This window comes from Chelmon rostratus, chromosome 7 (genome assembly GCF_017976325.1).
Source record: "Chelmon rostratus isolate fCheRos1 chromosome 7, fCheRos1.pri, whole genome shotgun sequence".
Taxonomy (NCBI): domain Eukaryota; kingdom Metazoa; phylum Chordata; class Actinopteri; order Chaetodontiformes; family Chaetodontidae; genus Chelmon; species Chelmon rostratus.
Genome location: NC_055664.1, coordinates 16,095,734 through 16,123,655, shown reverse-complemented (window position 1 = coordinate 16,123,655; position 27,922 = coordinate 16,095,734). Strand labels below are relative to the sequence as shown.

At 41.4% G+C, this 27,922-nt stretch overlaps 1 protein-coding gene across 1 annotated transcript in view; it reads right to left on the bottom strand.

The window, feature by feature from the left end:
* Positions 1–6,220: 6,220 nt before the first annotated feature.
* drd2a (dopamine receptor D2a) overlaps positions 6,221–27,922 on the bottom strand; it is a 42,025-nt gene continuing 20,323 nt past the window's right edge. Inside the window, exons 2-8 of the mRNA XM_041940390.1 lie at positions 22,010–22,320; positions 16,706–16,815; positions 12,238–12,374; positions 9,930–10,138; positions 8,641–8,727; positions 7,937–8,324; positions 6,221–7,065 (exon numbers count right to left, since the gene is read on the bottom strand). Coding sequence (XP_041796324.1) covers positions 6,869–7,065; positions 7,937–8,324; positions 8,641–8,727; positions 9,930–10,138; positions 12,238–12,374; positions 16,706–16,815; positions 22,010–22,288 — 1,407 coding nt within the window. The 5' untranslated portion in view covers positions 22,289–22,320 and the 3' untranslated portion in view covers positions 6,221–6,868. The remainder of the gene's footprint in view (positions 7,066–7,936; positions 8,325–8,640; positions 8,728–9,929; positions 10,139–12,237; positions 12,375–16,705; positions 16,816–22,009; positions 22,321–27,922) is intronic.

Sequence of the window (27,922 nt, the reverse complement as noted above, 5' to 3'; positions counted from 1 at the left end):
ATGAAACCCCACCTCTGTTTGCAATGCCTATCGCTGTGCTGTACGTCGCCAGAGACCGTAGAGAGGCGGCAATGGAAAACACCCACTGCAGTTTGAAGGGGAAAGAACAGGGGAAGGCGGTCATGAGGACGACTCTCCTCAGAGACCCTGTGTATCATGCTACAGCATGCTAGAACACATAGGGCGGAGGCAGTTCGTGCAGCGAAAGCGGCTCCCAGTGGAGTCCAGAGTTAAAACTCTGTCAGGTTCACAAAACTGGAAATGGTGCAGCCCCAAATTACTTATTAAACTACTTCCTGCAGGTCAGAGAGAAAACCAGTGTAGCAAATTTGACACTTGAGAATCAGCAGCCGGACGGGTAAAAGCTCTTTAGGATGTGCTGGTGTCCAGGACTGGAATACCGCATTAATACAACATTAAACAGGCTACAAACCCAGTCATGTTTAAGGCAAAACTGAAACACTGGCTTTTACATGACATACCCATGTAAAGGCAGTTGTGTAGGCTGTCATGTCCAAGAAATCTTGTTATGTTATGTTTAACTTTTTTGTCCTGTGTCTTTGTTGTCTTCTGGCTTCCTCTTTTATTGTGAAACCTAACTCGCCTCTCGTTTCAGACCCTTGACTTCCTGCAACCTTCACGCCTGTCTGACTGTCTACCCCGCCTAGATTGTTTCCACCTGTTCCTTGTTGCCTCATGTATGTATAGTCTGTGTTTCCCTTTGTCCTGTGCCAGTTTTTCTTGTCTTGTGAAGTCTGAACCCATGCCAGCCCATGCCACATTCTTGTGAAATCAGGTTTTGTATTCTTTTGATACTTTGTTTTTTGCCATAGTCTTGCCTTCTGTTATTTTGATACTTTGCCTTACCTTTTCCTTTGTCATAGTTGTCTTCCTCGAAAGAGTGATTTTGGTTACAATTTTTCCTCCTTGAGAGCGATTCTTGTAACTTTCTTTTGATACTTTGTCATTAAAGATTGTTTATTTGTCTTTTGGATTCTAGTCCTAGTTCGGTTGTGACATAGGCAGGGTTTAATAGACTAGTTTCAGAAGTGTGTATGCCCTGTTGCTGAATAATGCCTGTTCATGCACAGTCAGAATATCATCTGCATGCTTTGTGCAATGTTTTTTGTGCTTGTGTACGCTGCTAATGACTCATGCATCTCCACACGTAAGTATGGGCACACACCTTGACAATGTCCTTTTTGTCAAATAAACAAACAAAAGAAACAAATCTCCCGTCTCGCAAAACTGAGTGCTAAGGTTACCTCTATTCGACATCTTTGTTGATATTCCTTGCAGCAGAATCACTGATATGGAGTGAGACGTCATAAATCACTTAAGAGTATGACTGCCAGGTCCTGTGTCGTTTCAGACGCGGTATTGAGCGACAGGCCAGAGACTGACGAGGTCTAGATAGGGTATGTGGATGTGCTGCTCTCAGAGTGTGTGCCTGTGTTGTGAGCAACAAAATGGGATGGATTCTTCAGTATATCAGCGATGCTCGAGTCGGAGCCCCAGGGAGCAGCAGAAGGAGCGACATTGGGGATTTCCCCCGATTTAATCAGAAACATGGAGCTGCCCCGCGACGATGACAATTGCAGACCAACAAAAAAGAGCATAAAAAGGCTGCATTACCTTTGTGAGGAATAACCACTTAACATGCTCATACTGGATACGTGTGTGGCCGTGTGTCTGCGAGCCAGTGTTTGTCAGTGTGCGTTAAGGTGTGTGATTTTTGCATTTGCTGTATTTACAAGCTTTTAATTATTCATAAATTCAGATGCGATACCGGTTTGGAATCTCAAGTAAAATTTTGTTGATGATTAAACACCAAGACACCGCAAATTTTCAACAAAGATGGAAACTGAGTGCTTTCGGGCTGTGCTACAGCTTTATGCGTGCACCCTGTGATTGATTCATACATACAAACTGTCAACCTGTACACCTGCTAATTAAAATGATTCAGGAGCTATTATGAAGAAAGGAAGAGTGCTAGCATGGAGTATCCAGTATGTAGATGTGGGAAATTTTCCCTAGGGAGTTTATTATGTGAACACCATGAATACACGTCTCACAAGGGAGAATATCGAGCAGAGAGAGTACACATGGACCATCTATGAATCTCTGTCAGTAACACAGACACATAAACCAGGGTGTAAGAAGACTGCAAGTGACTGAACATAGCAAAATGGCATACTTTTCACACATGAATGTTTCAGATAACTAAGATTTGTACCTCCTTGTGTCCCATTGGGAGCGCCCATAGTGAGATATGAGGCACGGAATCAGACTCCATTGGCTGCGATAATTGCAGTGATTGTTTTTTCTTTCCTTTGTTGTTAAAAAAAACCTCTCGTCCTGGGTCTTCCATCTGATAGTGTTTGCCACCGGGCAAACAGAATCCAAATGTCCTAGGAGATGGTGGAAGTCCATTAAGCTGTGTCACACAGTACATCACATCAGTCAGCCGCTGCCCGAAGGGACTGACGAAACACCCTCTCTCTGATGCTGTTGTTGTTCGACGAAGGAAAGAGGAAATTAAACGAGATTAGAAAGTTTGGAGCTGCAGTCAGGAATTTACAACAGTTTGTACTCCCTGTGTGTTGCCGCTGGCTGGTATCGGACACCAGCAAAGAGCAGGGAAGAAAGAAAACTGAGTCCTTCGGGTTACAAATAATCCTCATCAGAACGATATGATATAACAGAAACTGTGTGTTTAGTTACATGTCAAGAGGTGGAGGAGAAGATCTATATCACTCTCATATCTGTCAATTTGCTATAAGAGCAGGCGGCAGTAGCTTAGTTTAGCATTAAGGCTGGAATCTGCAGGAAACACCTGGCCTGGCTCTGTCCAAAGGCAGCCACTTAAGATCACAGATTAACTCGCTATATCTCATTTCTTTGACAAGAAATAGTCCGGAACATAACCCCCATAAAACTGAGTTGTTTTTATCACCTGGCTGCATGGACCATCGACTACCTCGCCAACAGACCACAGTATGTGAGGCTTCGCGACTGTGTGCCGGATGTGGCACAGGGTACTGTGGTCTCTCCTTTCCTCTTCACCCTCTACACATCGGACTTCAGACACAACACAACCAACTGCCACCTCCAGAAGTTCTCCAACGATACAGCCATCGTTGGTTGTGTATCGCAGGGGAACGATTTGGAATACAGGGAAGTCATCACTAACTTTGTCGACTGGTGTGGACTAAACCACCTGCACATCAATGCCGACAAGACCAAGAAGATGGCGATAGACTTCCGCAGGAAAGCACCACAAACTACACCAGTGTGCATCCAGGGATTTGACATTGAGATCATGGAGGAGTGCAGACACCTGAGTGTACACCTCAACAATAAACTGGACTGGTCCACGAACACTGATGCCCTGTACAGGAAGGGCCAAAGTTGTCTCCATTTACTGAGAAGACTGAGGTCCTTTGGAGTATGTAGGACATTACTGAGGACTTTCTATGACTCTGTGGTTGTCATTTGCAGTCTTTGATGCAGTGGTCTGCTGGGGCTGCGGAAGCTCTGAGAGGGACAGAAAGAGACTCAATAAACTGGTCAGGAGAGCTGGCTCTGTCCTGGACTGCCATCTGGACACCACTGAGGATGTAGGTGAGAGGAGGATGTTAGCCAAGCTGGCATCGATCATGGACAACCCCCCCCTGCATGACACAGTGGGGACCCTTAGCAGCTCCTTTAGTAACAGACTGCTGCATCCAGTGTGTAAGAAGGAATGCTACCGCAGGTCCTTCATTCCAACAGCAGATTATTCAACTCCAGCACCACTTAACATAAGACTGTGTTGATGTTGTTTGACAACTTAAGCTCATATCCATACATTTTGTGCAATATTACATATCATTTACTCTTTTGTACATTTTATTCTCCTGTGCAATAGTAGTAATACAATTCATTATTATTTTTAATCTGAAGGCAGTTTACTTTGGTCTTTTTCCACAGCTATTGGGGCAATACATATTTTTTTCTGCATATTTTATGCAGATTTTTATCTTATCTTATGCACAATGAGACTTAGAGTGAGATTTACAGTGATTGAATTTTTACTAGCTAACTGTTCCCCCATTTCCATAGTTTATCCTAAAATAATCTAGCATCTACCGGATTAATCTTGAGCTTCATCTCCTCACCCAACTCTCTCTAAAAATTTTCAGAAATTTCAAACTGTTTTATTACTCTGCGGGCTACCATCTGTAATCACCTTATACCTCCAGAGAATGTTCCACGATGTAGACGAATGCAACACATTCACGTTTTAACAATCAATATTCACTTTGATGCTGCTTTTCACGACACATTTACTGTTGCTATATTGGAGAAAACTGTTGTCTTCTGCCAGCAGTGGAAAACAATTTAGTTTCTTTGGATTCAGCTGCATTGCACTGAAAAACAGGTGGCATTTCCTGAGAATCCTCAGCCACCAGCAGCAGTTTCACCAGAGTGATGAATTGCCTTGAAAAGGAAGAACTTTTCATTTTGTTACCTTTGTCACTGAGGCTGGACTCAGTGATTGCTAACGGCATTACAGGAATATCATGTTGTTGTTTTTGCTGCTGCTGCTGCTGGCTTTGTCCTTCATGTTAACTCGCTGTAATACTGATTTTTTTTTTCAGAAACTGATGCAGTGCTGTTTGGTCTGACATCGGTCATCACAAAGACTGATGTTATGCTCAAACTGCTCATGAAAAACTGCAGTGCACAGCCACAACAAAGGCATTGCATCATGGCTTGTCTAAGACATGTGTAAGTGATATCCATCCACTGACAGTGTATGCTGATGTATGCTATGCCTCCATGACACCACATAGACTGTAAGGTTTTATGTTCAAATGTTTAAAGTCTAGTCAAGCAAATTTTAATTATATGGCCCATTTTCACAAATCACAAATCTGCCTGAAGGGGCTTTATGATCTGCACAGTATACGACTGACTCTATTCGGACTCTCTACTCCCCAAAACACAGAAAGAAAGAAAGAAAGAAGCAACAGAGGAAGGACCCTAAGACAGGCAGACATGCAATAGATGTGCACATAATAGACCAATACAGTAAAATTACAGCATGGACAATCAGGAGGACAAAATTATAGATAGATTGTAAAATGTGTGAAGAATGTGTCCGAGTGGCAACGTCAAACACGTAGACCTGAGCCATGTTTATTTCTCCATCGCAAACAACAAAATGACCTTTACTAATAAGACTGTCTCTTCACTTCTCAGTACACACACACACACAGACACAGACACACACACACACACACACACACAAATACTAGATAAAATATTCTCTGTCCCAAAGACTCACAACTCTGCAGAATGCTCCCTTTAAAAAAAAAAATTATGTTATTTAATTAGGTGTGTGTCATCAAATAAATGCACTGTCTGTTACTCTGATACTGCTGCACATGTTGGGGACCCACTTTTTCCAAATGTAATAAAGTTCTTTTATAAAGGGAGCATTCGACAGTATTACGAGTCATTGGAAAGCTTTGGACATGTGCGTGTGTTTTGCACATTGATTTCCCACAAATATTCCATCATAACAAAATCCACTTTTTACAGACTTTATTTTCTTGTCTAGATCTTAATATAGGGCCCAACAGTTACAGAGTTTTGTGATTTCACTTAAGCTACAGTACTCTGAGGTGGATATTCATCAAAACATTAACATATCTCTGTTGATAATGATGTCTTCATTGTTGAACTGAAAATAATGCAGGACTTGTCGCCCAAATAAACACAGATAGATGTATTGCTGGAACTATTATTTCGGTTTTGCCAAGTTCACCTCATTCTCACTCAGCAAAGGCCCCCGGGGAGCTGCTTCAGGGGTTGCGCACGTCCACATGATTATACCTGGAAAGCTGCAAAGTCCACATACAGGTCATTAGTTTGCTATGGAACACTGCAGCAGTGTTCAGAATCACTTCCAGTAAACAACATTAACTGCAAACCGGTCTTGGGAATAAGAGAGAGGCTGCAGAATAATGATAAGTCATTTATGGGTGTATCTGTGTACACACGGCAAACACTGATATTCATGTGGCACTTTACAGTGTCTCATAATTTCATTTATTAGACATCTTTTGTCATTTTTTTGTTAAACATACATTTCATGAGAAGTCAAGTAGAGGAGCAGTGTAGCATGCATCACATTTCCATTGCAGGCATATAGTCACAGTTAATGTGTTAAGAAAGACTATGTACAGCAAATGACAATAATAATAATAATATAGTAATAATAATAACATGATTTTTCAATTTATAAAATTGCAAATATGTGGATATTGGCATAGCCACATTAAACAGCAAGTAAATTGTCTCTTGTATTTGACACACATTCCAATCAATAATTTTAAGATTAGATTAAAGATTAAGAGCTCACGTATCAGTTTGAACACTGCGATGAACACTGACTTGATATCAATAAGATTTGCAGAATATTTCCATCATCAAAACATAACATACACACACAATATATAGCAGTTTGCAACTTGTATGTGTGTGGTATACACAGATGGCTCCTTACGTGACAAGCACAATGATTCTAGAGAACAATGTTACATTTTTTTTCTTTTCGCCATGAAACAGGTCATTGTTACAGACATTCCTTGTTTTACATTCAGTGAATTGGAGAACAGGGACTCCACAAACAATTCACATATAGAGCCAACATGCCTTGCAATAAGACACTGTCAGTCACTCAGCTCCATATCTTTAAAAAGCACGTTGCAGTTTCCCCCTGTGGTGCATTTTCCTTAACAGGATGAGGTATTTTCCAGAAGAGATGCTTCGCTTCATCATTCTTCCCTCAGTCTGATCGGACAAGGGATGCTGCCGTTTAGCAGTGCAAGATCTTAATGAATGCCTTTCTGAACTCCACATTAAAGGTGGTGTATATGATGGGATTCACGGCGCTGTTCACGTAGCCCAGCCAAGTGAAAGCATTATACATCTCAGCGGGAACCTTGCATTTTGTGCAGTGGGTGTTCAAGATATGCGTAATGAAAAATGGCAGCCAGCATATAATGAATACACCTGAGGAAATACAGGAAAAATGGAATTAGATTAGAAAAAGAGAGACAGTCACAAAATTGAAGAACGAAGCTCTTATCTTAGACATCCAAATATGGGCGACGTCCCGTATGGAGGAGTTGGACTAAAATACTGATATAAGTATCAGAACTATTTCCTTCTGTTGCATCACAGCCGGTCGTGTTTTCAAGCTCAGTTTTAGGTCCTCCCAAAAAATCTGAGCTGGAAATAAAAACACATGCAAAGGCAGCCAAGGACCCAACATGGCTGGGAGCTTGTGCAAACGGAAAGCAGTTTTCTAAATTGTACATTTCATGATTAGCTTGTGGTAAGTTACAACAGAGACAAATACTCAGAGTCCCCCGCTGATTTCAAGTTGTAGTCACAGCGTGAATCACAGTTATTTGGACGTATGAATGATTAACTTAACGAAGATTTTGATTAATTGTAATACGGTCAATGAATGATGAAAAAGCGAAACAAAAACAAAACTGTTAACACTGAGCACTGACATTGTACTTGTGCACATGTGTGGCCATGGACATACAGATAGAGGAACAGATTGACGCAGACAGACATACATGCATACGCACAAGGACGATGTGCATGCCTTCACATGGACACAAACACGCATAAACATTATGAACATACAAATATATTTCCTAAAATTAGGGAATATACCCATGTGCACACATACACATGTAAAATGACTGTAATGTGGTGTCATTTTCATATGATCACATGCATACATGGACAAATAAACTAATAAATGAATATATAAATAAACAAACACAGTGTTAGTTCCACTTCGATTCACATTTCCAAAAAAAACCCCAAAACATTTTTTTCAATTCAATAACGTGAACGAACTCACCGAGTACGATGGCTAACATCTGAGTGGCCTTCTTCTCCTTCTGCTGGGAGATCTTCCTCTTGCTCATGGCCTTTACAGAGGTCTGAGTCTTGCCATTAGGTAACGCCTGCGTCTGGAAGGCTTTGGCCACGACGGGAGCCGGATCCCCCAGACCCTCTGGAGAAGGATCTCCATTCTTTTCTGCTTTCTGGCCCTCCTCAGGGGGTGTGGGAGGTGTGGAGGTGGGGCTGGCGTTGGCCTTGTTGGGCATCAGTAGCTGGTGGCTGGTGGCAGGAGTGTCCCCAAGAGCACACTGCGGCTGCTGCTTCTGCTTCTGGCTGCTGCCGCTGTTGTTCAGCTCGTCCAGCTCCAGATCTTCCCCTTCGTTGACTCCATCTTTGATGAATATCTGAGCAAGGTCAGAATGAGCAGAAACACATGGATTCATGTGGTCATTTTTCATTCAGATTATTGCACAACGGGTGACATTTGAAATAAAAGGTATTAAAAAGATTACCACGCTTTCAGTCTTTAGGTTTTTCTGTGCTCACAGAGGCAGAAAGGTGCCTTTGCAAGCTTTATTTCCTCAAAGAAATTGAGGAAAACTTCCAAGGTGACACCTTGCTGAATCTTTTATAGGCAAAACAAATATGTTTCAAACAATTAAACGTTTTAGGCGGAAGGAAAAAAAGGCTGTAAACAAAGAACAAAAAAAGAGCACACACCACTTTCTTCTTGTTGACAGGAAAGCTCCCATTAGATTTCACAATCATGGTGCACAACCTCACATCCTCTGGATGAGTGCACTTATCCTGGAATGAAAACAGCTGTGTCAGGCAAGGAGAGGGTAGAAAGTGAAAGCACGACTGACAAAAGGGCTGTTTCAGCACAGGTCGGACTGCCTAACAGGTCATATGAGGCTACGTCGAGCTCTGGCACAAAGAGGTTGCTTCACCAAGACGATACAAACCCATCCAACATTATACAGTACAAGTGAAACTTTATGGAAATTATGTTCTTTTACTCCATGAAAATAATCTGTCATTATGCTGCCATATAACATCCTCACAGATCATTAAATTATATGGAAATGTGTAATCTAAATTCCCAGTAAAGTCTCATGCCTGTTATAAATATTTTTCCTGACCTTAATCTATAATACACACACACACACACACACACACACACACGCACACACACACAAACCATGTTGTAAAGCCATGCATGAACATGAGTAATGTTGTGCGCTGGATCAAAAGCATTACTTGGCTTCCTGTGCAGATCCCATTGAGTTTCAGTATGTCAGTAAAATCAATAACCAGAAAAGCAAAAGGTCATTTGAGGGCCATCGCAACTAAAGCTGCGTGACGGCTTTTGACACTGAGGCCTGCCAGTGAACGCAACATTAATATTAAGTCATTAATGAGTCGTTTGCTTGTTGGGGCGGGGGAGAAAAGACATTTAAAATGCTTTAGGTATACCTGAGCATTGCCCTTTTAATCTCTTGCTTTGAATGTTATCCATTGTTTTTCTTTTTTCATAGAAAATCAATTCTCCTCTTGTCTGCGTTTTCCCCTTCACGGTATGTTGTATTGTAATACAATACCTGTCTACAAACCCATCAAGTATAATTGGGTTGAGAAAATCATTGATTGCAGTTTCATAAAGAAGCAAACAAACTAAAAGGGCAAGATGGTTTTTTTTGCACTGGATGAAGAGGATATTATTTTAACACATTCAGAGACTATTATTCATAATAATATGTTTTAATAATATGCATTTCTAAATGTTGCCATGTTGCTTTCATGGCCTTAGATGTTGGGAATGCACACACACAGCCCTCTCTTAGATGACATGCGTTGGCCCAGATGTTGATTTAGACATCGTTTTAAGTGTTCAGACAGTACAGAGAGATAAAGAGCTCTGCTATAATAAAAGCATAAATCAATCTCGGTTTCATATTGAAGTCATAAAAGCGGTCGTAAACAGCGACCGTGTAGCCACAGCAGCTCACCTTCAGCGAAGTGGCCACATCAGTGTCAACGGCCTGACAGAGGCGCTGCTTTGGTTTCGTGTTCACGCGTTTCCTGCGCTTCCTCAGGACCACATAAATTTGCACATAAACCAGCAGAGTGATGATGAAGGGAACATAGAAGGACACGATGGAAGAGTATACCACAAAGGCTGGATTGGCGATCACACAGAGAGACTCATCACGAGTAGCTGTGGAGAAAGGCACAGGGTGAATAAAGGCTTCGGGCTGCATGTTATGTTACATTCAAAATCCTTTTTATTTGCCGTTTTTGTCAATGTGACTCTTGGAAAACTTTCTACAATAAAATGGGGAATTTAGTTTGGCTTGAACTTGCAGCCACTGTCAGAACAAAGGGTTGCTCTTTGATTTATATCTCTTGAAAATTCACTCCACCTTTTGCCTCACTTGGAGGTCACACACATGCTGCCACGGGGCTCCTCTCTGGTACCAGATGCAGAGATCATATCATCCGAATTCTTATCTCCTTGCACTGGTTGCTTATTAATTTTACATTTCACTGATTGACTCTCAAAGCCAGCTAAATTTGCCCTGAGCAACATCACTGACTTTTTTCCCCCCTTCACACCAGAACGGACACACTGAGGTGACAGCCTTTGCACAGAGCCGTCCTGGACTCACTACCAAAATGGGCCAAGTTCAGACCCCAGAGGCAGCTTCAGATTAGGCAACAATCGTTTGCGCACAGGCACAGATAACAACTGAGTCATCATGGATACAGTAGATGTCACAGTAATTGTGTGGGTCATGTTAACAACTTGCAATCTTCACACTTCAAGGTGGCTGTGCTTCAGGGTGTAGAGCCTGGCCATTAAAAGGGCATCACAATTTGACATATGACATTATGTTTACTTGCGAGGAGGAGCACTACGCAGCCTGTGAAAACAGTTGTGTAATATCTTCTGTAGCTCGGGAAGGAGTTTTCAAAAGCCTGACAAGTAAGCCTCTAAAATAACCGAGTTAAGAGCTGGAGGTGGAGGAGAAGTGGGCGTTATGGGAAATGTAGGATCCAGTGTTTTTGGAGCATGACCCACAATAGACAATAAAAGTCAGGATATCTCAGCTTCCGCAGCTTCAATTATTTTGTAAATCCGCCTCTGGCACGCCCCCATCTTTGTGCAGGTTATACACTAAATTGGTGGGATTTCATTTCAATCTCATGTCCACATGTTGCAGAGTCCTTGCAGACGTCACTGAACCCCAATTCAGTTGGCACACACTTTCACTTTCGGGCACTCAAACCTATTACGACATATGTGTGAGTGTGTGTGTGTGTGCGTGAGTGTGAGGTGCACTGTGAAATCCTGTTTTATGCACAGTGCAGTCTATTTCAATTTACACACATCTGACATGATAATCTACATTTGAAATGATCAACAGACACTCTGACAAACTCGCTGTCCTCCACAGTTCTACAAGCTTTCAATCAAATGCTAGAAATATTTCAGCTTAAAACACAAAATCTCAAATTGCTTCCGTTCCTGCGGTTCCTCACAGCGGTCTCTGCTTTCATGTTTCCCGCAGCTCGCACTGGCTAGATCTGCAGCCGCTGCTCACTTGAAAGCAGTTGTGGGGCTCACATATCTCAGCGTCTGAGTCCTGGCAGAATCGACATTACATCAAGACACTCAAAGGGACGAGTGGAGCTTTAAAGTGACAGGCTGTGAGCCACAGGAGCCGGTCAGCAACAAGTCTAAAAAGCCCTCAATTGGAAACCGCTGTAACTCTAATCCCCCGTTCAAGCCCTTGTTCTGTCGAAAAAGCAACCCAAAGGGCAAAGGCTTGCTAACAGTAGGTGCTTGTCAGTATGAAGTGATGCTTTTTCTGTGATGGGCAATTGCCTGTTTATAGCTTATATTCACTTTCATCACTCAGTGCTGTACTGTATTATAACTGCTAATGGGCACTGGCATTCTGCTTTAATGCAATGTTAATTTAAATGTGGGCGAGCATTTGAAAGATAGTCCACAGTATACATTATGTACTGCATGCAGCGGATGTACCCTTGAATAATACAGTACAGCGCCACTGTTAATCTACCAAGTTACATACATATGTATTTTTACCTGTAACTACCTGATTCTGTAACGGTGACCTCTGCCCCACATTCTAACGCCTCTGCTGCTCGATGTAGCGGAAGAGTAACTGTACATTTATGTGTAATCATGTAGAAAGCAACTGTGTTCATACGTACTAGCCATTAGTCACATAACATGAAAAACATCTGTTTCAAAGACAGTAGAGCCGATGTTCATCATGCATTTCTTACCTGTGTTATTCAGGCCAAACAACAGGGGACATGATATGGCGAAAGACAGCACCCACACCACAGAAATCATTACTGTGACCCGTCTCCTGGAACTGTAGCGAGTGTTGTACAGCATTGGCATTGCAACCGCTGTGTAACTGTTAGGGGTGAAGAAGAAAAAAAAAACAAAATTTTAGTTGGAATCTGTGAAAACATGACATCTTTCTACAAGAGGTGTGACAAGTTCAATAAAAATGTTTTTGTTACCAGCTTTTTTTCTTCATCATTATCACTTGGAGGAGGACAAAGAACATGAAGTGTACAAGTGGCAAATGATGAAGAGAGGGTGCTGTGAGGAAGGCTGTGTCTCACAGGAAACACCTTATCATTTAACCTTGCTACATTAGTTGACCTTATTAGTGATCTTGCTGCAATCACCGGGAAATGCACAGCTTTTTACAGTGTCCCATGCATTGATTTCTGTGTAATTCAGTTTGAAGGACTTTTGACATCAAGCCAAGTGGGTGAGGCTTTTAAGAGACTACTTCGATCAGGTTTTTTTCATACAAACACACAAGGGAAGCGGGGATGGCCAGGCAATTCTGTTACTCCATGTTTGTTATTGTGGATTATGCAAGACACTGCACCAAGATGTAAGCAACTGGTATGGAGAGGTTTTTCCATACCCAAGGCTTGTCGCAAGAGTGATGGTGCACAATGCGGGTACAAGGCCAAAAAAATGAGCGTGTTTTCCAAATATGTCTGGTTTCATTGGGAGTTAAGATACATTTTTTTTTGTCCTTTGGCTCCCGTATCATATTTTTGGGTTAGGGTTGGCTGCACCAAGATAGTACAGCTGAGACTCAGAAAAGATGAAAGACAGAAAAAAAAATACCACATTAAACTGCTAAACTGAGCCCAGATTTCCCGCAAAGAGGAAAACTTAACACAAAGTCGCTCTGCCATGGCTTTAGTTTGTAGGGCTGCACACACACATCTCTCTTAGATCACACAGGCCTTGATGTTGAGCTTTGTCTCCTTCACATGTATACAGATCTGTCTTTAAAGGAACCCTGTGAAGTTACAAGAAGCACTGTGGAGGAAGGTTTTACTAGAGGGCATGCATTTTGCATGTATCATGCATGCTCGTGATGCACATTCCTGCTGCCAGTTTTACACTATTCAGTGTGTTTTCTGAGGGCTGCCCACCTACAGCCAGACTCTATTTCCTCTCCTCCATGGCCAAGTGCTTGCTCATGTGGTAATTGTTGGTTCTTTGCAAAGAGTATGGTCAGTACCTCCTCTACTACTACTACTACTGAACTGAAAAACAAGTCTGCTGATGGACAATTGCAGGCGTTAATGCCAACAAGGGCAGTGAAGAATACTAAACAAGAAAATGTCTATAAGATCAGCTTCATGAATGTTTTTTATGAGAAAGGAAATGCATTCAGCACATTTGCGAGGCCTCAAGGTTACACATGATGGGTTTTGGTGAGCAACACTGAATGGAAACTTTATTAACAAGAAAACTTCACTGGGTCCCTTTTAGACCTACACGCACATCAAAGCATAATTTAATGTGGAAGAATGTGCGCTGCGTGAGATTAATGGCTGATTGTTACCAGTAGTATAAAAATGTGCAGAAAGGCCTTTTCCTCTCTGATGATTAAATCACAGAGGCCATAAATGGCAGCAGGGATGATATGACAGCGGCAGTTTTTAATTAAAGGGATGTTTAATTTTGCATGCTGCATCAAGTGTTGGTACCTTAAAGGCAAAATCGATACATTGTTACGTATTGGCGTGCAATAAGTGCATAGATATCTGTTTTTCTCTCCAAACCCATTTTCTTCCCATCAATTGCACATGTTATATCCAACTGATGGGATTATTATGGAGAGCTGTGACTTTATGTAATTATGTGAACAGTTTCAGACTTGAGTTTTTCTCTCTGTATTTGAATGAACAAAAATGACAGAAAAAGTCTCTGCCTCACCGCGTGTCGCTACCGTTGAAGGCTAACAGCTCTGACATCATTGTGTTGTAAAACCATTTAGTGCACATTATGACTCGCTGAGAGCATCGCAGCAGGGAAATGTCTTGTGCTTCCACTTAAACAGTCTGGCAACATAATTGGAGTTCTGTTAAATCTCATTTGGCATGTGTTTATTTATATCACCTCCTACACCAAAGCAGTGGTGTTTTAGACCTATTCATCTTCGGCTTTTTACAGAGGATGTGAGCGGATGATTTGATTGGCCATTATTGGAGGCTGCAATATATTCATCTCTTTAACAGTGCAGACACTAGCTATTGTCTCTCGTGCCCTGTGGTCAGTTGTTGACACTCGTATGTGCTGAATACCCCCAAAACAGCCCATGTTATGATAACCCTCTCAATTTACTCCACATTGTTGAGTAAGAAGAAAGTTCATAGAGAGAGAAAAACAATCCTTTGATGTATAAATTACGATGCTGCCTGGAGCTGCTGAACGGATAAAAGGAAACTGCAAATTTATCTGTGCTCTCATCTGAACTTTTATAAATCAGCGTCATAAGGGTGGACACTATGGATGGTGTAAGGCTCATCCTTCCTTTCCATTTGCATTCACAAATACGCAGTAAGAAGGCACGAGTCAGATACATAATATCTAAATGTTAATTCCGCTGTCATTCCTCTCTGCTTGAAGCATTCATTTCAAATACACACAAGCAATCATCTACCGTGGGATTATTCAAACTAATAAGGTTTTCTCCACATATGAGTCACATTTGCATTCTAATTCAATCACTTCAGTAGGAGTTGAAATTGTGTCCGTGTGTGACCGAGGTGAGTATTTATTTTGCATGTGGATTTAAGATGAAAACGCAGCCAAGCAGAAAATCACGTAAAATGAAACTTGACAGAATACTATAAAATGAAAATATGGCTGATGTCATGTCCTTGGCTTTTTTTAGACTTGTCCATGAGTGCCTCATTTAGAATACACCCATCTCTCATGCTTTCAATACGTATTCTGGCTGTCAGCATTACATGATTACTTCCTACACTTCTTTATTGAACGCTGGAGCTTTACATGCCCTTCAGACACACAGCTCGCCAGCGTAACCCTGCTCTGTGATCTACTTTAATAGAGGCATTGTGATTAATCACAGTCATCATGCCAGTTACACAACTAAATGAGTGAATTTATTTTTGGACATGACATTAATGAATCCAGGAGGAGGAGGTCCTCTGATAAAACAGGCGCTGTCATGAACTGGTGCTTTAAATAGCACTTTGTTTATTTGTGTAGCCTACATATTTATAGCTGCTGTGATCTAATGTTTGTACTCACAATAAATCAGAGGACCACGTATAAGTGCAAGGGGGCGCTCTTAATGACAAACTCACAGAGGCTCGACAGAGCGTTTTAGCATCTTAGTTAGCGACTTGCTCGTGAACACAGTGGAGCATTTAGCAGCTGAAGAGCCAGATACTCAGGATTAGTCAGGAGCTGCGAGCGAGGAAAACAGAACTGAAAAGAGAGTCGGTTTTGGTATCCAGAGGCATATGAATGCTAATTTGTTGTCTGCTGACTGTATAATTAAACTTGCTTCCATTAGTTGTGAATGGAGCTGTGTACTCATGCCCTTACTAACTATTCTACTTTCTGTCATTGTTAAAGAGAAACTTTACGCCAGGCTAAAAAGTCGTTTTCAATATATGAAAATTAGATCAATTATGTTTACTTCTCTTTAAGTGATCTATGATGCACTCAATTCTTGCAAGCTGCCATTATATATGTTACTATTATGTGATATTATCACTGCATTTGTTGTTTATACCATCACCACCAAAAACTGAATACAGCATCTTTTCTCCTTTGCCGTTACTGTTTTTGTTGACAAATACTTTTTGTAGCTTTTCTGTGCTGTCTTTTCCTCATCTCACATTTTTACCACAAGCTGTGTTAAATGATCCTTTCAAGCATGCAATTTTTAGTTTATGTACGCATTTAGAATAATTATTGAATGGGTAAACATTTGCTGTGATTTTCCCTCTTGTGTCATACCAGACAATGGTTTGTCACTATAACTTAAATCAATTTGTGCTAACAGTGTGCAGGTGTTCACAACTTTGCCATTAGATGTAATCCTCATACACACATGTCTTACAGGTGTTCATTAGATTTTGTATGCTTTCAGGTCCAAAATGTCAATTTGTCATATGTCATATTGAGAAATTCACATTTCTAACTCCCTAAAACATATGGAGGCCACTAATTAGGATGGGTATGTGCTTCCATATGAATATACAATAAATAAAGGTTTGTGGTGTGAAATCCTTGTCTGGAAAATACACTTGGTTTGTATATAGACATACAGGCTTTTGTCATGCAATTAAAAAGGTAGCAGTTCCCCTCTGTTATTCAGACGGTAAAGATTTCCATTAAAAATCAATATAGGAAGCATGACAGGCAGGACTAAACAATCTGTGAACTCACCGATCGATGCTGATGGCACAGAGATTGAGGATGCTGGCTGTACACATCATCACATCCAGAGTGACAAAGATGTCACAGTGGATCTTGCTAAAGCGCCACTCTCCCACCACCTAGAAGTGAAAAACATCAACAAATGGCAGCTTACAGCAACAGTCAACAGAACCAAGACGCACTTGCCTAACAAAGGCAGCACCTCGGCAGAAATGATGTGTTTTCCTCCTGCAACAAAAGGCAATCCTGACGCTTGAGTCTCCTTGTGTATTTTTTCATATTATTTCCACACCGGTGACAGATACACAGAGGGAATAAAGAGCAACACTGAGCCATGGGAGGAAGGAAGGAATGAGGTTCAAATGAATACGCATAAAGAATCTCAGAGAACACCTGAGCGCTGCGAATCGTGAGTGCAGACGTGTAATCGGTCGTCTGAACAGATAAACTGCTGGTGAATAACAGCTGGCATACACATTTTACAGTATGCAAAAAGTCCATTACATTCGCATTTATGAATGAATGTCACACCTGGCATGCTGGAAGCCGACTTGATCTGATTTGATTGCTCAGTGACTTGATGACTCTTTAGATCTCGGCACTGACAACAGTCGGAATTAAACGGCATGGATTATCGCAAAACTAAAGCCACCCTCGGCGTTGGCGAGATAATCATCCTTTAAGGTGCATCCTGCTCTGCAGCCCCAGGTGGTTCTCCATCAAAGGCATGATCGAAACCTATTTGTGCTCATTCCTCTGTAGCTCCCTGTTACATGGTCAGAGCCCATGATGAAACATCATCAGTGATGCTCTGACAGGACCAATGCCGCCCACCTCGGCTGACACTACATCCTACCTGCTTCCTCCCACGGCTCTGAAAAGGGTAAGAGAGATGTGTGCGTCGGGGGACAACTCCTGCCTCTCTGTGGATGATTAATCTTTGTCCCCAGCAAGTGTCGTCATCAAACTTAGCACCATCTTAAAGAGCTGTGTGCTGTTGTGGTGATTGAACGGTCTGACAGCATAATGAGCGGCCTTCTCTCTGTCACAACCTCTTATTTCTTCCACCCTTTTTTTTCATTTCTCCAACCCTTTGCTCCTGACACATTTGTCTTCTCAGTATCTTTACACTAGCCTCTGTTTCTCTGACTCAGTTTCTTGTTCTTCCATATGTGACAGTCCACAGGTTGCTCCTCTCACCAGCTCCACCGACATAAAACATCCTTTTTTACATTCTCATCAGTGCTGCAAGCTGTAACACATTTAACAGCCTGAAACCATTATGTGGCCTTATGGCGGCAACACGAGTCCATTCGTGTCAGTGTGGGGAAACACATTTAGTAGATATTAAATTGCTTTTTACAGCATCATGTCTCAGGCAATGACGTAATTTTGATCAGTTGTTGGCTTTGGGTTATACATATTTTGTCCATGCTATTTCATCCAGTTCCTGCCTCCACAGCCACTTCTCGAGCTTCATTTATACTTATTCAGTCTGTGCATATGTGCATGGCAAATCAGATGGTATCAGCATTCTGATTTAATTTGCAAAGGTGAGGTGTTGTGAAATTGAAAATGCAGTAATGGCGGCTCAGGAAATGACAAAGTGGCGAGTGCAATTTAAGACTTCACTTAAATGAAACTAACGCACTTCGCCCTTTCATGTAAACCTCTGCTTTTTCTTATGGCATTTATGATGATAATAATAATAAACAACAAACTTTATTAATATAGAACCATTCATAGCAGAAATGCATGCATAAAATAACCTAATGAAGTATAACAAACCAGACAACTCACACAGCTGTTAAAAAGCACATTTGCATATATTACATCAGCTGCATAACACATAATGACAAATGACAAATACCACTTATCTCTGGATTACAATGCTGGATGGACATGATGACCAACAACAAGGAATAATCATGTCATATTCAGAGGGTAAGGGCCTCACACTAATGTTGGCAGAACTGGTTTTGTGTATTATGCATATTTTTAATAAATTGAACTGTACACTGTGCTGAGGCTCACTGAAATATTATTATAACAACAATATTATTATCTGGTGTATTAATGATTTTTCTAATTGCTTCTATCAGTCCTGTTTTGTAGCATGACTGCTTGTTGTCTGGCTTTACCTCTGTCGTTCTGTATGCATGTTTTGTGGTTGTAAATGTTTCTTTTGATCTGGAATAGTTTGAACACAACATTTATTGATTACGTTTCTTCATGTTATCTGAACTGCATCATTTGCTTGTGAGTCAGTTCTGAAGTCCATCCAAAGGGGAGGGACATTTTTATTCAGCTTCACTTAAAACAAGCCCTGGACCTCAAGTCATGCATAATGTTCCCTCCATATGCTCTCAGAATCCGTCACACTTGGCAGAAAGCGAAAACCGTGGTAATTCATGCTAATTCAGCATTTAATAATAAAGGGCAAGCTGAATGCCCTGCCCACACTCTGTGACTAAGCTCTCACTGTAGTTCATTCGGATGCTTTATCAACATGAGAAACTCGGTCACGGCCGCGGTCTGTGACGTGAAACTAAAAAAAAATCTAAATGTCTGCTCATAGATAAAGAAAAGAGAGGAGTGTGTGTGCGGTGGGGTTACAGGTGTAATAAAGAAGAGACAAAAAAAAAAACATTGTGTTCCTTGTCATCTGATAATGTGCATCATCTGAAGAATGTGAAATGAAAACGCCTCGAAGCCGAAGCTGTTCCTACAGCGTAGTTAAGGTGACCTTCACTTTCACAACACATAACAGGCTGGTATTTAGCTGGATCATATGAACCGTGTTTACCTTACTGTAGATAATCAGAAATTTCAACATTCCCACCTCCACCAAGCAATTTCTCCTTTCCAAGGATTTATACCAGCCCGACTGCTACTGTCTTGCTTTATCCCACTTCCCGCTTTATCAGCAGGGGGCCAAAATCAGATGAGCATCCCACTCCAAACACACGCTGGGTAATTTGTTTTGACTTTGACAAGCAGCCTATACTTAGTTCCCAGCGCATTAATCTGAGGAGGACTTCGCCCATTTTCTTTTTTTTTTAGTGTGTAGCGATAAAATGTCTGTAAAACAAATGAGAAAGGAAGAAGCTTGGAGTATTCTTTATCTATGTTGTGTTATTGTCGTAGAATCAGTTGGGGCAGGGAACCATAAACACTGGTGTGCATCCCACCAACCTTAATGAAATAATAACCATGGCGGTCTCTGATCCAGATTTGAATTCCTGTGGCTCACATAAATAATTTTGCTAGAGAATTTGTATTTAAATGTGTCTAAATTTATCCATCCGATAATAATAATAAATCAACAAAAACAGCGAAAACGAGAGTGTAGGTCCATTCTCAGCGGTGTCCAGTTCCACGATCTCAAGGATTATCCAGCAGAACATATTAGAAACACCAGATTGCTCAACGTTTAATGACATTTAATTCAAAGATTGTTTTGCTGCAGATGAACAATTTATCGTCATGAGGAGCGTCTCATAAAGTCTGAGACAAAAAATCTAAAGCCTGCTTTACAAACCGTGGGCGTGGAGTTTGAAAAGCATGATTATTTACCAGGTGCTACTGATTTGCATCATGGGAAATGTAGGATAACAGGGTTTGACCCATGTGAGGGAATAAAAGTCAACGAATCTAAGCTGCTGCTGCTTTTACCATTCTTTTAAAAATCTGGTTCTTGTGAGTCCTCTAAATTAATGGATTTGCAGTAGTAAATCACAGGTGTGCCCCTTTAACCCCCGACCCTGAGGTAGCCCCCTTTTTTCCTGTCGTCATTTTGTGGATGGGGCTGCGTAACAATAGCGGCTTTCTCCAAAGATAAACAAAGATGCCGGGGATGCCACCAGAAACAAGAGAGCAGCTGACTGCTGAATAAGTCTTCTTGTAACCTGATGCTGTGTCTGCACGTCTCCGCCGCTATAAAGTTACAGGAAACATTGTCACTGTCACATTTGTATCCAAAGACGTGCTGGGATTAACATTTGAAGAAAGCATGAGTGGTTCCACCGCTCGCTGCTCTCCAAACACCCGCACAATTACAGCACCTCACACACATCAGAGGCTTGCTAGGATATAAAAATAATAATTTGGAGCATTGATAGGAGGCTGATTACAAATCAACTCCCACTTTTGCTGAATGCTTTGATGTGGGCTCTGTGTGCACCCATCTCCCACATTGACAGGCAAAGTAAATCATTCTGATGAAAACAAACACAGTGGGCAGGTTGCATACTTTATAATAAACAAGCTTCTGTCTCATAATTGGTGCCAATGATCACATTTTTTTTCATCTATTGGTAAAAGCAAAAGCAAAAGCCTTGGAATCGTAATTTACCCCACTTGCCACTAAAAATGTATTCATTGTGCTGTAAGGTTACTGTTAGAGAGACACTTTTCCTACCACAACTGTGCAGTACAAACAAAAAGGCATGGACACGGGCAGAGCCCCTGACATCCTATGGATTTATACGCTGTAATCTGATCAGAGTGATAATCATCATGACTCACTGAGAGACACAGGAGGATTAGAGTCCCTGTAGTCTTAGATTGCCTTTCTCTACATCAGACAGCGTGACCTAAAGCCTGATGGTCAGAAATAACCCCAGGGCCGAGAAGATAGACAGAAGAAACGCGCAGCAACAGTGGGGAGATATTTTTGCAGGAAGATAGCCCGCATCCTGCTTGCTATTGATTTGTAGATTGGAGATGGTTTTATACTGGACCCGAGCCTCTGCTCTGTTTTCGGTTGCGGTGGTTAGCGGGCACTGATATGTCATTACCGCTTAAAAAAGACAGGCCTGCATTGTCCCACACGGGACACACATGCAAAATGATGTATGCCAGAATTAGGAAGAATTATTCATAAACATCTGACCTCTGACTGAACAGACTGGTCTGACATTTTGATGTTGTCACATAGTGTTGCTACATCACAGGCCGTTAACCACTGAAGCACTGATATTTACAATGCTGATGTGAACATTTTAGCCTTGACCCTTGTTTCACCTTGAGCCTTTGACCTGCTGATAACTGCTGCCAGCTTGCTCAGCTCAAACCCTTTTCACCAGCATTTTTACTGGCACCAGATTTCATATAAATGCCTGTCGTACGCATAATATATTGTATTTTTTAACCTCTGACTGAATCCTGTCTTTAAAACAGATGCAAACAGATGATTTTCTTTAGTCTACCAAGTCTGCAAATCCCTTACTTTCATTTTCTAAAGATAAACACAAAAAGAGATGTACATATAGAGAGAGGGAGGGTTATGTCTATGCATCTCTGCTGTCCTACCTCTAAATAGACGACCCAGGGCATAACCAGCGTGGCCACCAGAAGGTCAGCGACAGCCAGGCTGACGATCAGGTAGTTGGTGGTGGTCTGCAGAGCCTTCTCCCTGGACACGGCCATGCACACCAGCACGTTGCCGAAGACGATGACAAAGATGAGCAGAGTCAGCAGCATGGCGTAGTAGTTGTACGGGTGCTTCTGCTCTTGATCCGTCCCGTTGAAGCTCCATGTTCCGTTATCGTAGAAGCTGTCATTGTAGGCATACTGGGTAAAGACATCCATTAGCTGTGAGTGATGAAGGCCAAGAACGGGCCCTGCAAAGACACACAGAGAGGAAACAGCATGTGGAATGTAGCTGTACTCATGTGAATGTTTGCATAGAGTTAAGGAGGGAATAAATGTTTCAGGATTATCTGTATTCCTGCAGTAATTGCCTTGCAGAATATTTTATGTCCCACTGCACCTAGTAATGGGTCCATCTTTACTTTAAATTATGGTGGAGATTCAAGCTGTGTATTAAATGATGTAGAAGGCATCGACCATATTCCCATCAGTTTAAACTATAGTCATAAAGAACCCGAGCATCTTTAATGAGCTTCAGATCAAGACTTCAGGTTCATTTTAGGAACTGGCAGGAATTCAAATGCGTCCTATTACTGCCGGCGAGCGGCGTAAAACTACTGAAATGCAAAGTCTACATTCACCACAACATATTGTGATGTATTACACTTACGTATTTCCCACGGCACGCAGTTTTTTTCTTTTGCAGCTATCAAGAAGTTGCAACACGCATATTAAATGTGCTTTTCATATCATTCTTTGTGTAAGAACAGAAGTGGGTGAAAAAAGAAGCAATCCACCAAAGAGATTTCAGGAAACACACAGTTGCGTTCCCTCAGTGTGCATCCTTGTGTGTGCACATTTTGTGCATCCTTGAGACCTCGCAAACATGCTAAATGCTTTTATCTCCTCATAAAAACTGGCTAAACATATTTTTATATGTAGAAATATGTACTGTTTACATCCAGGTTTAGGATTTGTAGCAGCCAGACTGATGATCAGTGGATGAGTGAGATTGAACGCACCACAAATTTGTCTTCCAGCCTTCTGCAGGTTGCAGGTATTTGAGTCACGTCGCCCGTGTGCATACATGCATCCTCGTGTGCATGCTAATACAGCGTGAGGTACAAACAAAACGGGGACACGCTCAACAAACGCTTGTTAAAAAACTCTGCGGGGTATATTTAAGATAAGTGGTACGGTTTAGGGGCTGTAGTTGACAGGTTTGCATTTAAAAACTGCAATTAGTGCCTTTAAATCTCAGTGCCAGATTTGTTTGTTTTTAAAAGCAAACAAACAAAGAGACAAAAGCAGTGTCAGGTGTCAGTACTGGTGAGGCAAATGAACAGTGGGGCTGTCTGTCAGATCACCATATTAGAAAACCCTAATTAGTATTATTATGGCAGAAAAGCACAACATCATTTTGTCTTATCAATGATAAGCGAAACCACGCATTCATTATTTACATTATACAAATGTATATAAATGTATATGACAGTGTGACAACTGGGACGTGATTACAGCCTGGATGTTCCTGAGTTTTCAGTATTTGAAGTCTGTTTACTTTGTTTTATATTTTGCATCACACAAGACTCTTCAGTTTTTATCTATATCAGATTTGACAGTCCATGTCAGCGCGTTCTCTGATTCGCCACTGTAACGCCACCGTTGCAGACCTGATGAAGCCGTACGTCTCGTCCTCCTGAGAATCCCGTCAGAAATACACAGACACATCTTATTTTCCAAAACTCTTAGCGGCGCCTTTCACTTGTCTAGATTAATGTGGATGTCATCTCCCAGCTCCGTTCTCACTCCCTCTTTTCCTGCTCACTCACACCTTAATTGGTTCTACAGCTTCCAGGCCGCCGCCGCCGTCGCCGCTGACTAGAATCTACTTCAAATCCCCATCTTCTTCTAACTCATTTTATCTCTGCACCTAATTTCATTTCCACAACCTGACAATTATTTTCTTACCCTTCTAAGTGTTTCTGTAGATCCTTTTAGTCTTAGCAGTTTTACCTTGCTGTAGTTGTTGGGAAACGAGCGCATTACCGCAAATAAAATCTGAATACATTTAGAGAGTGAATGAAAATTTTTCTGATTTAATTTGAAGTTCATTGATCCCTAAGGGGAAGCCAAAAAAGGCACAAACCAGGTTACTCCCTGCTTCATGCCTCATGATTAAAGGATGAGTTCACCTTTTTTTTTTTTGTTTCAAAATAGTGTTTGGCAGCTGTAATTGCTCTCCATATGGAGCATGAAGCCTGTGCATCCTAATCCAATTCCAGTGTGACTTTTACTTTAAAACAAAATTTCTTTGTGTTACTACGGCTCAGCTCAGCAAGGAAACAGCACTGTCTCTGCAAGCACAGAGGGGATGTTGTACTACAGGATGATATCCTCTTTATTTAGTAAAACGAAGCTGATAAATCCTCATGCTTGCTTTAGCTGAACTGGGCATGTGAGTATGTAATAAAAAAGACTTAATGTATCCATAAGTCCCTGTGTGCTGTGGGTTCTTTCTTTAAAACATGATGTATCCACAGATTATACCACCGAAGGCAGTATGGGACATACATCCAGGTTATCTTTAGTAAACCTGACATGTGAAGCCATGTTTTGTTCTTCAGGCAGTGTTTTCTCTTTATGGTATCCTTCATGAACAACATATCTTCCTCAGGTTTTTATTGTTATTGTAGATAACCCAGCAGCTTTCTGTCCCCCTCCTCCACCTTAATGTGGAGCTCTTGGAGCGAGTGTTGAAGCAATGCTGATTCTTTTCATTTTCATCTGTTATTTTATCTGCCACACAGTTGACTTGTGAAGGGTAAATTCTTTAGAGGTACTGTTTCCTGCCTTGTATGACCTATAAGTGTTCTTATTCAGACGTCCATGACAATCTCTGTTGATTTTCAAGGACCTCAAGGATTTTCAGGACAGACTGCACCTGCGAAGGACAGACTCTGCTGGCAATTTGTGATTTTTTAATAGGGTCGGTAAATCTAACCTACACTACATCTGAATGTCAGTGCACTTATTAGATTACCTTCGAACCTTATTATTAGATTAACACTTTCGCAAAGGTTTTTCACACTTCCAGCTTTGATTGTGAACGTTAAAACCTAAAAAAGTAATTATTGTTTGTCTGCTGGTTTTAATTCAGATTGCCATTACAGAGATGATCCGATCACAATTTAGGGCCAACTAAAGATGAGTACGTGTAACTCCTTTGTGCATAAACCACGTGCAAAGGTAAATGCATAACAGAAGGATGTACACAAATAGATGCATTTTGCTTTGGATTTGTGCAGAGGCGGTTAAGTTATGCCCATACTGTGCAGTGCGTTTATGTAAGCATCACAGAGTACGCTGCAGCACCAAAGACTGAGCATCCTTTGAGCTCAGCAGACAGCTAAAATAATAAGAAAAGTTTGCAGAGGAGGGCAGAGGAAAGCCTCTGCCCTCCTCTGCAGAAGGAGGAGGAGAAGGGGTTAGAGAGAAGTAGTGAGAGAAGAGAGAGAGGGGGGTAAAGGAGTGAGTTAGGGAAGAGTGCCCCTGTTAGGATGTGGAAGCATTGCTCTGGGGCACCAGTCTGTTTGTGTACCCTGCAGATGCCCTGTGCTGTCTAATCTTATTTATTTGCCTGCTCTACTTCCTTACTTACAGTTCTTGAGACTGTTCTCACTGCTGGCCTGATGCTTATAAACATGAACCTCTGCTCTCTCATTGCTGCCTTCAGTATCTTCTGTTCTTCAAATGATATCCTTCATGACCTGTGTCTGACAATAATAACAATAATAAACCTCTAGCACTATCAAAACACAGTTACAAGGTGTGTTACGCACAGAGAACACATTTAAACACATCATCATAAAGAAATAAAGAGTAAAATGTAAAGAAAAATGAAAGAAAACACATAACTGAAAGACAGTTTTTTTTAAGTGGGTTTTTCAAAGTGATTTAAAAGATGAGACAGAATTTGCCTGACATCTTTAAGCAGGTAATTCCAAAGACTAGGAGCACTAACTGCAAACACTTTGTCACCTTTGTCTATCTAGACCTTGGAACAACAAGGAGCAACGCAACAGAGGATCTCAGGGACTCAGAGCAATAAAAGATCTGATGAATAACTTGGGGCGAGTCAGGGCTTTGTAAGTCATAAAAAAAGCTTTAAATCAATTTTAAAAGCAACAGGCAGCCACATAAGGAAGCCAGGATCGGTGAAATGTGATCATGTTTGATGGACACAAACAACAAAGGTTGTAGGTCAACACAGAGAACACGGAGAATACTGCACAGCTGATGAGAATCGAGATGTCAAAAACTGTCAGCCAGATTTGATGTGTATGATTCATGGCCTGTATTTTATGTAGCAGCTTTCTGACACCATTATGTTTAGGAAAATATATCGGATCACTGACGACCTGTGAGGTCACCGTGGGCGGAATCCAGTGCAAGTTAATAGAAGGTCAGAAGCTAATGGTGGTAAATTCCCAGAAACAGATAAGAGGAGAGACCCTGGAGAGACCCCTCACTGAGGGGGGATAAGCTGGTGTGTTCTGATTCAGTGTCTGTGTTCATGAACCAGCGTCGGTTGTGCTGCACATTGCTGAATTTAGAGTAAGCCTAAGAATTGCACCTGACTCTGCCTGTCTGTGTCTTTTTCCAACCTTGAACTTTCCTGACAGCATTGCGTGTAAAATTGAGTGTTGTGGATGATCTGATGATTCTATGGTCCATTTAAAGCTGTGTTTCCTCGTCAGACTCCTGGCAGCAGACTTTTGGATGAGATGGACTGGGGAGAGGGATTGTTTCCTGATGCCTGACAGTGAGGAACCACAGTCGTCTAGTTGACTGACGGCACAGTTTCCAGATTGTTGGTGCAAAAGAATGGTCTAATCCTTGAAATGTTTCTGAGAGGGTGCGAGCAGAACAACGCCATAGATTTAACAAGGACTCTCTAACAAAGTGGAGACCTGATGAATGCTAAAACGTGAACCACTGTCCCCTGTTTAAATGCAGTGTCACCATGGCAATCTTCTAGCAGCGTTTCTACTTTTTGTGCACTGGCTGCCCAGTACCTTAATGCTGCTCCTCCGAATACTATTGTAACCCAAATCCCTTTCGCCTTTGACGGCACTTACCATCCAGTTGGAATAGCGAGTGCTAAACTCTCGAGAACACCCACCCATGAATAGTTCTAATAGTCAGGGGCACCTGGCCCAAGTAACTGGTCTATAGGGGTAAGCTCATGATTTTTATTTATTTATTTTTTTGTCTTTTCAATATATTTTGATATTTGAAGAGAGCAGACCACCTACTGCCCTGGGGGCTGCACTCTTCTATTTACATTTCTTATGCAAATTTATAGAAATGATTTGGCCTGACCCAACCAGCCAGCCTCTGTTTGTGACAAATTCTACAGTTCTGTTGATTTTATTCTCCTGAAAAGCAAACATATCACGTGATGCGGTGAATAAGCATTGAATCAGCAGCAGCAGCATCTCTCCCGTCAAAGTGTGCAAGAAGGTTCTTTCAGGGCAACCATTCATGTTCATTCCCTTTCTTTAGATTCATTCCTTATAAATGATCAGATCTGAGGAGGAAGATGGAGAAACTACGCCAAAGTAAAGTGAAATAACAATGAAGAAAGACCATCAAGGATATAGCAAAAGGTGCAAAATCTGTTTTGAAAAATCTTGTTCAACTTGTCTCCCTCCATAAGGGAAATTATTGTTTAACTAGACTTCACAGATATCCTTCATCATTATCATCATCATTAAGTCACAGTCATATGCTGTGAATGACAATATGTCAGGAGGGCATAAGTGGATTGAGTTTGGTGGGCTTTTATCA